The sequence below is a fragment of the Cricetulus griseus genome (assembly GCF_003668045.3).
Source record: "Cricetulus griseus strain 17A/GY chromosome 1 unlocalized genomic scaffold, alternate assembly CriGri-PICRH-1.0 chr1_1, whole genome shotgun sequence".
Classification (NCBI taxonomy): domain Eukaryota; kingdom Metazoa; phylum Chordata; class Mammalia; order Rodentia; family Cricetidae; genus Cricetulus; species Cricetulus griseus.
Genome location: NW_023276807.1, coordinates 16,616,969 through 16,630,543, shown reverse-complemented (window position 1 = coordinate 16,630,543; position 13,575 = coordinate 16,616,969). Strand labels below are relative to the sequence as shown.

Below are 13,575 nucleotides of genomic sequence, written 5' to 3'. Positions count from 1 at the left end.
AACTATCTCAAAAGACAAAAAGATCTGTGAATCAAATCCTGACTGATCGGCAAATAATGAAATTTAAACAATCCTAAACAGGAGCTTTAACATTACTTTAAGTGTCCCTCACAGATTCTCTTGCATGTCTTAGAAGTGTACATGCCATACAAATTTGGATAACAAAAAGGTTTGACTAAAGACCTAAGATAATTACAGCCAACAATTAATGAGAACATTTCTACTTAAAACAGAATTATTACAAATATCAAGATAGTCCTTAAAAATAAGTATTTCAAAAAAGGAATTTTAAGTATTTAACTAGAAATGTTCACCAAGACTGAAGCCTTTTTACATCAGTAAAAACTTTCACATCAGTAGAAATTATCTTTTAAAAAGTTTTTTTAATAGCCAGTAGAAATATTAGGATCACTAAATGAGCCAGATTTTATAAGTAAGACCTATCAAGCAAGATGCTAACGATGCTGATTCCAGACCCTTCAATTATCAGTGGAGACTGTAATGCCAACAAGTGCACAAATGTTTTTCCTGAATGTGAACTAAACCAGCCAAAATTGTGAGGACAAGCAAAGGCTACCAAAGTACTTAACAAAAGATATATACAACTACCCAAAGACACAGGCACTAAAGTTAAAAAAAAAAAAAAAAAAAAACCTGCACAACACATACAGAAAATAATTGTAAGGCTTTGAAACATTTGGAAATACAAGTAACAAAGTGACGTATGTGATAACACAACACATATGAATCATTTCAGAGATACACCATTAACAGGGATTCAAAACACTTGAGGATTAAGGAGTGATTGAAATCAGAGTCTTAATAATCAGTGCTGAGGTCTTCAGGTAGCATGATCTGCATCAACAGCAATCCAGACATTCCAAGCCTTCAGTTACTATATAAATTTAAAATATGGTACAAAAATATTAAAAATAAATAATAAATATACTGAAAATAGTATTTCAGAAGAGGTCTAAAGTCTCTAGCAAACAAACCAGCATCACATAAACCTGTGAATTACTCTGGGGAATAGCTTTTTTCCCCCTTGACTTTGAGGCAGGGTCTTGATATGCAGCCCAGACTGGCCATTGCCATAAAACCCTCCTCTGCCAGCTTCCCACGTGCTGGGATTATAGGCATGCACCATTCATTATACCCAATTCCAAAGATACTTGTCATTAGGAATACTGTAGTCTGACAGTTACTCTGCTTACTCTCTCAGCTACTTCAACTATGAATACTAGCTTGAGCAGTGCTTTCCAACAGTTCAAGCCACATGAGTGATTTCAAACATCCAAGTAGTCAGTCACCTGTTTATAAACAACAGGCTAGGCTTATTCCTGACTAGTAAGATCAATCCTGAGATCAATCTCAGGAAATAAGTAAATGAATGAATGAATGTTAAATAAATAAATAGATGCATGCCAGCAGAAAAAGTAAGCCAGGCACAGAAATCCTCTACTTAAAAGGATTTCATGAGCCCAGGAGGTAGGTGGAGGCCAGCCTGAGGCAACACTTAAGACCCAGACTCATAAAAATAACTGTAAAAAATAGGCAAAATTAATTTTCAATATTTAACCAAATATCTCAAAATATTGCTTTGACACATTATCAAGAAGTTAATGAAATTCTTTGCAATCTTCTTTCCTATCAAATATGCAATATTTAATGTGCATTTTACAGCACATCTCAACTGGAACTAAGTTAATTTGGGGGTAGTAATTATATATGACTAGTGGTTACTGCATAGGATAGCATAGACCTAGAGTTCTTTGTCTGGTTTTGAAATAGACATACAAAATATATCTGTAATTCCAGACAAGAAAACTATGAAAGCTGAAGACACATGTCAATTCAGTCTTTGTTCCTGACTCTAGCAGGCCAAGGGTGACAGTGTCCCATTTGCCAGGCAACCTCTATTTCTAACATGAGTCCCAATTTTCACATGTTATAATGACATAATTATTAACAGCAACCCCTTCAATCCTCACAAACATCCCATGTGATGTGACAAGTTACATGGTCATTCTACCTAGATCCATAACATCCTTGAAAATAACTCTATACACTGCTTGGAAGAAAACTCAGTTGAAATTCTCTAATTCTGATGCCTGGAAGAGACTCTAAAATTTAAAACAAAGAACCCTAAATTCACTACACTCATTTTTTAAAAAGAAAAGAAAAAAAGATGCTGCTGAAGTCTTTATTTTAAATTGCAGACTTAAAAAAAAAAAAATAAGAATTACCTGTTGAACAAGGCATCTGGAAATTGGGATCATTGCTATCCAAAACAGGCAAACAGAACTGGTTACTTGCAGATCCTAGCATAGGATCCTTATCGCTGAGCATGTTCTTCAGCGAGTCCTCTAAGACATTTTGACTTGTACTAAAATCCTCACAGACTTCATTCTCCAGGTTGGATCCTAGAAATAGGGCATCATCTAAGTGTTCAGTAGGAATTAAATGATTAAATGTATCAACTATATCCATGAAGACTTCTGTGTGTCTTTCAACCCTATAGAAAGACAAAAAAAATACCATAAGAAATAAAGCTATCAATTGAAAATCACCGAAAACCAAATTATTTTAATAGTTTTGAATCTAAGAACACACTTCTGAATTTGTTTTTTAAAAAACCTTCACTGTTTTTTTTAGAATATACATTTGGAAATGTGGAACAAATCTTTACTGAATGACCTTTCTTTATCATGCATGTAGAATATTATTGTACCAGAAATCCTACCGAATGTTTACTCAATTCATTTTAGAAAAGAATTATAAAGCCCATTAATTTGACATATCTGAAAGAATTACATGGTTTAAACCATAAAGCTGTATGTTTTTAACCATAACATTTTCATAAAGAATCAAACAATGCTTTTACAGTAAGTCCACATAAAAGAGCTAAAATCCAATTATTTCAATTAAGGTCCCATAACTACTAGAAACCAAAGACGGCCTTGTTTTATTTACAAATCATTTAAATTATGTGCAATCAAACTATTAACTAAACCCAACAAATCACAAGTTTACAGATACACACAAAATTGTGCACATATACACATATTCTCCTACGGTCTTCTTTTAGGAGAAAACAAGATAAATAACAAGAAAACAATCACATCACACATTTGGATTTACTTTAATAAGTTATGTGTGGTTTACACAGATGTTGAATTAGTCTACCTGAACTATACCTACACATTACCATTGACCAAAAATTATTTCAAGTTTTTAAGTGCAATAATTATCAAAAACTTAATTATTTTTATGAATGGCTTAAAAACTGCTCTGATCACTTAGAATATCCTGTACTCTGTATTTTCAAATTGTTACTGTAACTCCAAATCTACCACAACCTTCTTAACCTGGCTTAAACTCGTCCCCCTTAAAAATGAGGGAAAGCTGGGTATGGTGTTGCACACTTATAATCCCGGAATTCAGGGGGATCAGGAGCTTGAGGCCAACCTGGGTCACAAGCTAAGATACTATCTAAAAAAGGGAGGCAGTGTGGAGTTCCCACATTTAGCTACTGAATATATATTATATGCAATACTTTGGTGACCATTTTATCCAAATGTATGTAACTTAACCCTCAATGATAAAAAGGATCGGATAATGATGAGGAACCCACAGAATCAACTGACCCGAGCTAGTAAGAGATCATTGACTCTGAACTGACAACTGGAGAACTGGATTAGGGCCGAACTAGGCCCCCTGAATACAGGTGACAACAGTGTGGCTTGGGCAGTATACGAGTACTTGGTAGTGGGACCAAGATCTAACAATAATGCATAAACTGACTTTGTGGAGCCCATTCTCTATGGAGAGATACCTTGGTTCAGCCTTTGGGAGGGCAGGGGTTGGTCCTGCCTCAACAAGGTGATGGGACAGATTAGTTGACATCCTAGGGGAGGCCTCACCCTCTTTGAGGAGCAGATGGGAGGTAGGGTGTGGGGAAAGTGGGGGAAGGAGAAGGAATTGAGATAGGAATAAAAAGCTTTAATAATAATAATAAAGGACCAGATAATATACTTGTTTTACAAGGAAAATGCACTGAAATGATTTAAAGGTCTTCCTCAAAGTCATGCGGCTCCACAGTCCATGACTAATAGCTATTCACCCTTAGTACTGAGCTTAAGAGCTGGAAAGACTGAAGGCTATTAAACACAATTTCCAGCAAATTAGTGATTACCCAGGCTGCAGATAAGGAAGCATGACTCTGAAGAATAAATGGAAACTTTAAGGGACCTCAGAAATGACCTAAATCTTAATTATTGTAGTACTTTCAGAAATATCCCATCACTCTTCAAATGGATGATTATGAGCTCAAGGCCAGATTTGGTTTACATAAAGAAGAGCTTGAAGCCAGCCCAAGTCACTAAGACTCACCACCACCACCACCCCACCCCTCACCCCTGCCGCCAAAAAAATGAGCAATTTAAGAAGCAAGCAAGCAAGCACTTAGGCATACTGAACTCTTTAAGATAGGTAAACTTCCCAATATGGTTCTTTAATACAAACTGTATAACTTCATGTTTCAATGGATTTAGGAAGCATTATCAAGGAAAAAAGATTCCATGATCAAAAGTTGAAAAAGACTAGGTATAATAAGGTTGTATTTAACAATATTTTTTTCCTTTAGTCATCAAATGTTTACTATACAGCTACCTTGGCAGGCTACAAGGAATGGAAATCTTTGACAGGAAACAAAAAGATCCCTTATTTATGGTTCAAAAAAAAAAACCCCGACCATTCCCATGGGACATACCATAATGCTAGTATTTTGTGGAACATATTTTAAGGGAAATTGACATAAATTAATGAAGCCACTTTTTTTAAGGTGGGTCCTATTAGATTTGTACACAATAAAGAAAAAATACCAAAAATAGTGTACACTTTCCAACATTCAAGCTATGTTGAAAGTAACATTTATTACAAGTATAAAGAAATCTAAGAAACTAGATTCAGATATTAAGTACTTAGTATCAAAAGTAACTCATGCTCGGGCTAAAGAGATGGCTCTTGGCTAAAAGCCTATGCTGTTCTTACAGGAGATGAAAATTTGGTTCCCAGCACCCAAGTACCACAAGCTCTAGGAAGATAGGGATCTTTATAAGCATCCAAAGACTGACATAAAATTTAAAATTCACCTTAAAGGGGAATCCATGCTAAATAGCAAAACAAAGGTTAGTTGATTACAGAAATATTAACTTAAAAGAGACACTAATCTAAGTACAATGTGGATTGACAGCAGAACAGAAATAATACACACATTACTGGAAAAGCTGGTAAAATCTAAATAAAGTATGTACTTCATTCAGTTAATAGTCTTTTGTTTAGTCTGATAGAGGCACCAACATTACATCCGAAGTCAGTAATAAGGGGAAATGGATTGAGATTATATACAGGGTACGTAGAAATTCTTATCTTGCTTCGTGGCTTTCAATAAATCTGAAAGTATTTCATTGGGGATACCAAGTAATGTAAATGACAAAGACAAGCAGATCTAATTAAAAAGACATTTTCAGTCTCTTTGTTAATCATATAGCTGCTTGATATAAACAAAGTTTTACTTGAGTACTTCCTTACATTTGGTATTTTAAGCAAAAGACACTACTGTCCATTTACAATGGCTCATGAAATGTACACAATTAAATCATTACCAATAATTTGAGATTCTACATATTAAAATCTGACATTCTCTGGGATCAGAGCCACAACTATTATTTACAAACAATAAAACACACATAGTTGTCACAGAATAGGATAATCTTAATTCAAACCATTCATTCAATCACAGATTTATTAAACACCTACCACAAAGGGAAGCCAACTACAGTCTCAAAATTTAAGAAATTCACAATCCAAGACAGATCACAGACATACAAATACAATAAAATATAAATACCAACAAACTATCAATATTTGAGGGCTGCTAATAGGATCAGAAATGAAAACTCAGGAGGTTAAGTAGGTATGTTACCCGAATCCTAAAGAGTCAGAGGGTAGACCAAGAGAAGGAACAATGCTAACTGTGAACAGTAGTGTTCCGTTCTACTGAACCATTTATAAGGACCCCAGAGCATAATTAAAAATGTAAGTGTTAATGTTTTAAGTAAAATTTACTTTTATAATTCAAAGCCTGCCTGGACTACAGAGTACATTTGTGTTCAAGGCCAACCCAGGAAACTCAATGACATTCTGTGACCAAAAAGCAAGATATAGGTCAGTGATGGGGCCCTATTCCCAATATTATATACATCAAAGAAAGGGGGAGAATACTGAGTTCAATGCTAGTTTTGGCTAAATATCAAGCTCCAAGCCAGCCTGAGGACACGACATGAGATACCCACCCCACCTCCACCCCAGAAAAAAAAAAAAGAAAAAGAAAAAGAAAAAAAAAAGGCTAAAAAGCCTGGGAGATTATATAATGAGCTTCAGCTGCTCTTGTGGTCTACACATGTGCATTCACACCTGTAACAGCTGACTTGAAGATACAAAAAGCAGCCACGATGTTTAAATGAGAATGGCCCACTGGCTCATCTGCTTGAATACTTGGTCTTCACTTAGTGCAAATGTTTGAGAAGTTGACGGAGGTATCACAGGGGGTGGGCTCTGAGGTTTCAAAATCTCATACCATTCCCAGTTACCTACCCCTCTCCCTCTCTGCCCCCTTCCTGCTCCCGCTCTCCTTACAAGATGTCAGCTGTCGGCTGTTCCTGCAGTCATGCCTTTTTTCTACCGTCATGGAATAAGGCCAATCATATGCTTTCTTTTACAAGCTGCCTTGGTCAAGGTGCTTTGTCACAGCAATAGAAAAGTAACTAAAACACGAGGGAATTATAAAATGTATGAAATCTTAAACAAGGCAATATTAACTGGGAGGGAGCATTTTATGTATTCTAGTGAAGGTTTTACTACTAGATAACATGCTAGTGAAAACCTAAAGAGAAGTATTGATCAGCTATATGTAAGAGAAATCCTGGCAAAGAAAGACCTAGAAGAAAAGCAAAGCCCTAAAAAGGGACCATAATTGATGCCTTCCAGGCCTGACATAACAGTTTAAACTATTTAAACTTGATTTAAATTTTCAGTCAAGCAATTTGATCAGGCATACTCAGCAAAAACAAATTTCTAACAGGCAGCTGTATTTTAAATGTCAAGCTGCACAGAAAAAACACCACTTCCCTACCCCTTGGGGATCAGGTAAGTTCTCTTGTAGCGGAGGCTGACCTCACTTAATCATCTTGCCTGTTTCCCAATACTGGGGGTTCCAGGTATGGGTCATCAGGACCAAATTATTCTTAATTGGAGGCAATTATACCCACCCCAAGAACATTTGGCTATGCTTAGATGCCTTTATTGTCATGACAGTTGGAAAGGGTACCACAAGTATCTAGTAAATTTATTACAATGCATTCAAACAAGTCCACATTGCACAGGGTTAAGGAAGCAACAGTGTGGGCCAAGAAATGTTCCTCTATAGACATTCACTTAACAAAACAACTCTGAATTATAATCCCAGTTTTTAAAACTTGATTAGCAAAGATGCAACTGCTTACTAAAGTAAGCAAGCAGGGGAACAAAAAGCTGAACCCAAAGAAATAGCTCATTCAAGATTCAATAAACTTACCAGTGCCCTACACTGGTTTTGTAAAATTAAACTCACTGAATGTTTACTAGTCAGGATACTGTAGTACTAAGTAGCTCATTGGTTTTATGTCATTTAATTCTCACAATCATAATTTTAGGAAGGTACTAGTGTTACTGACAATTTATAAGATGCTACAGCTTACAAATTACACCTCTTGTTCAGCATATGAAGTAGAACACTTAAACTCACTTGTGTGGCATTCGAAGTGATTTCTTAAAGACTAGTATGAAAGCTTTATAGATAAGGACTAGAGAGATAGCCCAACAGTTATGAGCACTGGCTGCTCTTCCAGAGGACCCAGGTTCGATTCCCAGCACCCACATCCTTGCTTAGAACTGTAACCCAAGTCCCAAGGGATCTGAGGCCCTTTTTTGGCCTCTGTGGAAACCAGGCACTCATGAATAAACATACATACATACAGAAAAATACCCATACAACTTTAAATTATTTTTAAATTTAAAAAACTATATGAGAATCCTACGTTATCTTTCTAAGAAGGAAAATGATGGAACACTTAGGTACAATCCTACAAAATGACTGTCCACACACTTCAAATTCTGTTCTAGTTTCATGAGTTGGAATTTACCAGCAAAACCTCATAAAGGAAAACAAGGACCAGGAAGACTTCGAGAATTTATCTAGTAAAAAGAATAAATGGCACCCTACCCACAATGACACCAGACTCAAGTAGATCTATGAACTTAGAAAAGAACTAGCAGGTAGGAGCTGAAACTGCAAATGCAGAATTGGACTAGTCAAAGGTAGTAAAAGAAAAAAATTCATTTCAAACTTCAGTCATTTTGTATTTTAAGTAGCATTAAACAGTAGAACTTTGAATTAACCACTGAAGTATCATCATAACATAGGTACTAAGAGTCAAATTGCACTTAACCTAGGTGCAATTATTACTTCTCTTCTACAAAAGAGCAAATTAAAATTCAAATATTTATTTAATTTTCCAAAGGTCATATACCCAATGTCCTCAAATCACAATTCAGGCAGTGTGATTTCTGAGCCAGCACTTCTAAAGTTTTTTTTATGCACTCCACTTACTAGCACATTATTTTTATAACTTTAAGTCACAATAATAAACCTGTAAAAATGCTGAACAAGTATCTCACTTTTCTTTCAAAATAGAGCAGAGAATGTGTACTTAGTCACATTATACACATAAAAAATAAAATGGCTATCCCCAATGAATATGATGAACATATCATTTGGAGGGAATAGTAAACGTACCAGTTAAAAACTTTCTTTTTTTTTTTATTTTAGAAACAATCTTATTTTATATATCAATCCCTCCATTCCCTCGCCCTCCCAACGACCCCCCCCACTTACCTCCCACCCACTCCCCAAGGATAATGAGGCCTTCCACGGGGGGGGGGGTGTGTCATCAAAGTCTGTCACATCATTTGGAGGAGGGCTTAGGCCCTCCTCCCTGTATCTGAGCTTCGATAGTATCCCTCCATAGGGAATGGGTTCCCAAAGTCCATTTGTGCTCTAGGGATAGACTAGCTCCGCTGTTAGAGGTCCCATAGACTGCCCAGGAAAAGCTTTCAATGTATTTCACACCCTACTGTTTTGTTTCACATGTTCACCTCACACAAATTCCAAATTACAGTGTTATGCTTAGCCTTTCTGTATCTACCATGCCATTCAAAATTGTCTGATATACTTAAGATGTATACCAACAGACAAAAACTTCTGGATAATATTCAAGTCTCAACTACTTTCTTACAGCCCTCCTTCACTGTGTAAATGGTCAAAAATTAAAACCTGAGCCAGGTGTGGAGGTGCCCACCTTTAATCCCAACACAGGCAGAGCTCTATGAGTTCGGGGCCAATCACTCTTCAGGCCAGTAAAGGCTAGGTAGGTAGTGAGACCCTGTTTCAAATAATAATTATCTCTAACAAAGAATGTCTAAAATTAAGCATAATGAATGACACTTGGCAATTCATACAATACTTTCCTAACACTGTCAAAACAAAAGAAAACTCCTTTCCCTCAGAGAACCCAGGTTTCAGATACTTTTAATCAATCAATGTTCCAAAAATAGACAGATAGACCAATGTTCTGGTATCTCCTATGTAATCAAGCAGCAGCAATTAAAAGAGTATTTTTCTTTCCTGTTCTCAAAACTGCAACAGTACCCTAAATGTTTGATAGTTTACAAGTCACTTTTGTAGTTTAAAAATTAAGATCTCTTACATTTCTACAAAGGTATCTCATTCTCAGAGGATGTACACACGTACGTGGAGGGGGCAGGGTATTTAGCCCAAGATATTTTGTTCCATTTTTTTTTTTAAAGCTAGCAGCCATTTGTCAATAAAAAATTCTTGGAATGCAGGTGAATGAACATATGTAGCCTTCTAAGGAATTCTAACACCCTGAAACTGAATTATGTGCATTAGAAGAGAAAAAGGACACTCTAGGGAGAAAAAAAAAAAAACTGAAATACAAAGTAAGGGAAATAATAGAATTTAATCTGGATTTCCTTCAAAAAGATTTCAAGACAGGGTTTCTCTTTCTCTGTGTAACTCACTTCATAGACCAGGCTAGCCTCAAACTCACAGAGATCTGCTTGCCTCTGCCTCCCCAGTACTGGGATCAAAGACATGTGTCACCACCACCTGGCAAAAGTATACTTTTAAGAAAGCAAAATGTGCCAGGTGGTGGTAATGTACACCTTTAATCCCAGGGGCAGGTGGATTTCTACACGTTCAAGGCCAGCCTGGTCTACACAGCGATTTCCAGAACAGCCAGGATAAGACGCTGGTAAGACGCTGTCTCAAAAAAATCAAAAGCAAACACTGAATACATATTATTGAATAAATATTACTTTGCCAAGGAGTCAAGTTATTACCTATCTTGATACCTAAAACATAAAAACTGTAGGCCTAATGTTCACACAGCAATTTTCTAAAGATACCCCATACGAAATAAATACCTCAACCCTTTTTATGTTGTTGTTGTTGTTGTTTCTGTGTTGTACCACATTTGCAGTTATCCTCAGCCATATGCAGCCTGTGTGGACACATCTGCCAGGGTGTGAGTTGTTATTTTCCTGCCTGAAAGCATGGCCTTCTGCTTCTGCCTTGCCTTTCCTTGTTTGTTTGTTTGTTTGCTTTCCAACCAGGAACTAAGGGAGCTGCTCCCCTGGGAACCATAAATAATCACAGCAGAGCCCCCAAAGTAGTGCTTTCTATTGTATGTGCATGTCTGAGTGTTGAGTGTCTGTGTCTCTTTCTGTGTATATGCCTACGTGTATGGGTAATTCTTCAAACTCTCACTCTTAAGATAATTTTATAACAACTTTCACCAATAATATATAGATCAAAAGCTATCAAATTTCTCTTAGCTGATTCCAAAACAAACTATGCTAAATTTTAATGTGGCTTTAAATTATTAAGTTTCAATTTCTCTATGCTGAAATTCATTAATTTAACCTAACCTAATTGTCTCTAATGACATGAGAATATCCAGCATACAAGTGCACATAAGAAGCTTATACACATATAACTAATTCGGTGCAAGGGATAAACTCACTGTTCTTCCACTAGGAAGCAAGAGCACTATAACAAATTACACCACTCATGCTCTTTAAGAAACACCTATAAACTGTAAAAGGGACAGGAGAAAACATCGGTCCCACCACTAAGTCATATTGTCACATCACTAGTACAAACTATAAAACAAAGCTTAACATTTCCGGTCCTAACTCGTTTTTTAGATCGCCCATTTCACCTATGCAACAAGTCTTTCTGCTGCTAAAGAATTATCTGAATGCGTGGTTTCATCAGAGCCATGATGAGTCCTCAACGTCCTGCTTACATTATTACTATCACTGGAAAATAGACGATTCATTTTAAAATAAGTGATAATGGTAATGATGATGGAGTGAAGAATCATTGTGAACATAAATGACCGGCAAAGAGAACAGTGGGAAAGAAAAAAAAAAAAAAGATGTAAGTATATGCTAAGGAGTACTGATTTTTCTCTCAACATCTTCTGAGCTCTGGAACAGCGCTATAAGCGAAAAACATGAAGATGCTACAACAGAACGCTTGTTTCTTTCATCTGTCTCTTTTCTGTAACACACACCATCCACATTTCAAAATACCAAACACTTCAAGAATTTTAAAAAAAGGTAGGGACTGAGGTTTGCAAACTGAAAACACGGTACAAAGTTTGGACCCAAATACTAAGTAGAGCAATATAATTTGCTACGATCAATTTAAAATTTTAGCGTAAAATAAGGTAGCAAAATTCATAATGTGGGAAGAGTCTCGATTGTTCGATCCTTTTTTAAAAAAAGATCTGCACGAAGAATGAAGATTAACATCAGGCAGACATGAAAGCCACATTGTTGCCACTTCCCTCAAACCACAATCACGCTCTACTAATGATTACTGACTAGCAATAAACACACACATTCGAATTATAACGACTGGGAAATGGCATTTTGCTACCCAAAGACAAGAAGGGGCGTCTGAGGGAAAGGGCCATCTGAGGGAAAGAGCCTCGGGCTGGATGGTGCTACAACACTCTCTCCTCTCCCTGGGTCCCCTTCCCCCGCCCCGTGTCAGATGATCAGTTATTTAGCACCATTAACACGTACTTATCGACTAGTGGTTCATTAAATGACACGTCCTGTCTGCAGCCAGGACGCTAGGCTTCCCCTTTCAAACTAGGCAAACCGAGCCCACTGTCTGGGTCCCCAGCACAAAAGCGCGCGTTCCCCCGAAGGTCTGCAGCGCTAGACTCGCCCGAGGCTGGGACAGGGACCGGCCTCGGTGCCGCCCGGCCTGCAGCCCGGCTCCGCGAGTCGGCGGCGTCCGCAGCGCCAGGCCCGGGGCCTTCGAACCCGGCTTGGCCCGCGCCGCCCGGCCGCGCGGCGGCGGCGGAGACCGGGCACGCTCGCCGGCGAGAGCCGAGGCTCGGCGGTCGCGCAGAGGCGCGCCGCCACCGCTGCTCCGGGCCCGCGGGCCAAACGGTGGGGCAGGCCGTGGCGGGGCGGGGCAGGCCGGGGAGGCCCCGGAGACCACAGGGCCCCGGAGGAGCGGGCGGCCGCTGCGCGAGGGAGGGAGAGAGGGAGGGAGGAAGGGATGGAGGGACCTGGGCCGCCCGCGTGGGGGGGAGGGAAGGAGGCCACCGAGAGCCCGTCGCGGCCGGAGCCGCCACTCACCCGCTCCGTAGACGAGCGCTGCCACCGGCAGCCAGAGGAAGATGGAGGCCGCGGGGCCGCGGAGGAGGGGGCCGCGGAGGGGGTGCGCGCAGGGCGTCGGCGTTGCTGCCTCGGCTCGGGGCTCCAGAGCCCGCGCCGCCGCGGTGACGACACTACGGCTGGCCTGCGCGCCGCCCTCCCGGTCCGTGCTGCAGTCGCTGCCTCCCTGAGTCCGGGGGTCGCTCGCCTCGTGGAGCCTGTGCGGCGCCGCGAGAGCCCGCAGCCATCGGCGTGCGGCGTGCGGCGTGCGGCGGCGGCGGCGGCGCGGAGCAGGAGCGGGGCCGCGTCACGTGACGCTACTGTTTACCGTTCCGGGGGCCGGGGCTGCGTGCGCCGCGCCTGCGCGCTACCGTCTGCGCGCAGCCGCCCGGATGGCTCCGCCAGGCCAGCCTTTGGCGGTGGGAACGGAACGGAGGGTGGCTGCCAACCGGGATAAGCAGGAAACCAGACAGTTAATGCAGAGCCGACCCCTTGTCCCCGCCTACTGCTTACCTCCTGGAAGTGACTTGAAAAGGGAACCATTAGGCCTGAATATTCCGGATGGCGCTGCCCCCCACCACGCGGCCGATTAGCAATTAGCTAGGGCCCGCTCAGAACTCAATCGCCTCTTTCAAGAAACGTTCCTGGGGGGCTAGGCGTGGTTTATCGCCGTGCTCGAAGCCCAGGCGCTCAGATTTTCATGATTACTTAGGC

At 39.9% G+C, this 13,575-nt stretch overlaps 1 protein-coding gene across 8 annotated transcripts in view; it reads right to left on the bottom strand.

Annotated features, from left to right (window-relative positions):
* Positions 1-12,976, bottom strand: part of Phf3 (PHD finger protein 3) — a 71,023-nt gene extending 58,047 nt beyond the window's left edge. For 2 of the 8 annotated variants that reach the window (XM_027392825.2, XM_027392828.2), the window contains exons 1-2: positions 12,844-12,976; positions 2,247-2,515 (exon numbers count right to left, since the gene is read on the bottom strand). In XM_027392825.2, the coding sequence (XP_027248626.1) occupies positions 2,247-2,490 (244 nt within the window). In that variant the 5' untranslated portion in view covers positions 2,491-2,515; positions 12,844-12,976. Of the gene's footprint in view, positions 1-2,246; positions 2,516-12,843 lie in introns of those variants that run through there. The other 6 variants (XM_027392830.2, XM_035452994.1, XM_027392829.2 and 3 more) reach the window with 4 other exon arrangements.
* Between the last annotated feature and the right edge of the window lie 599 nt (positions 12,977-13,575).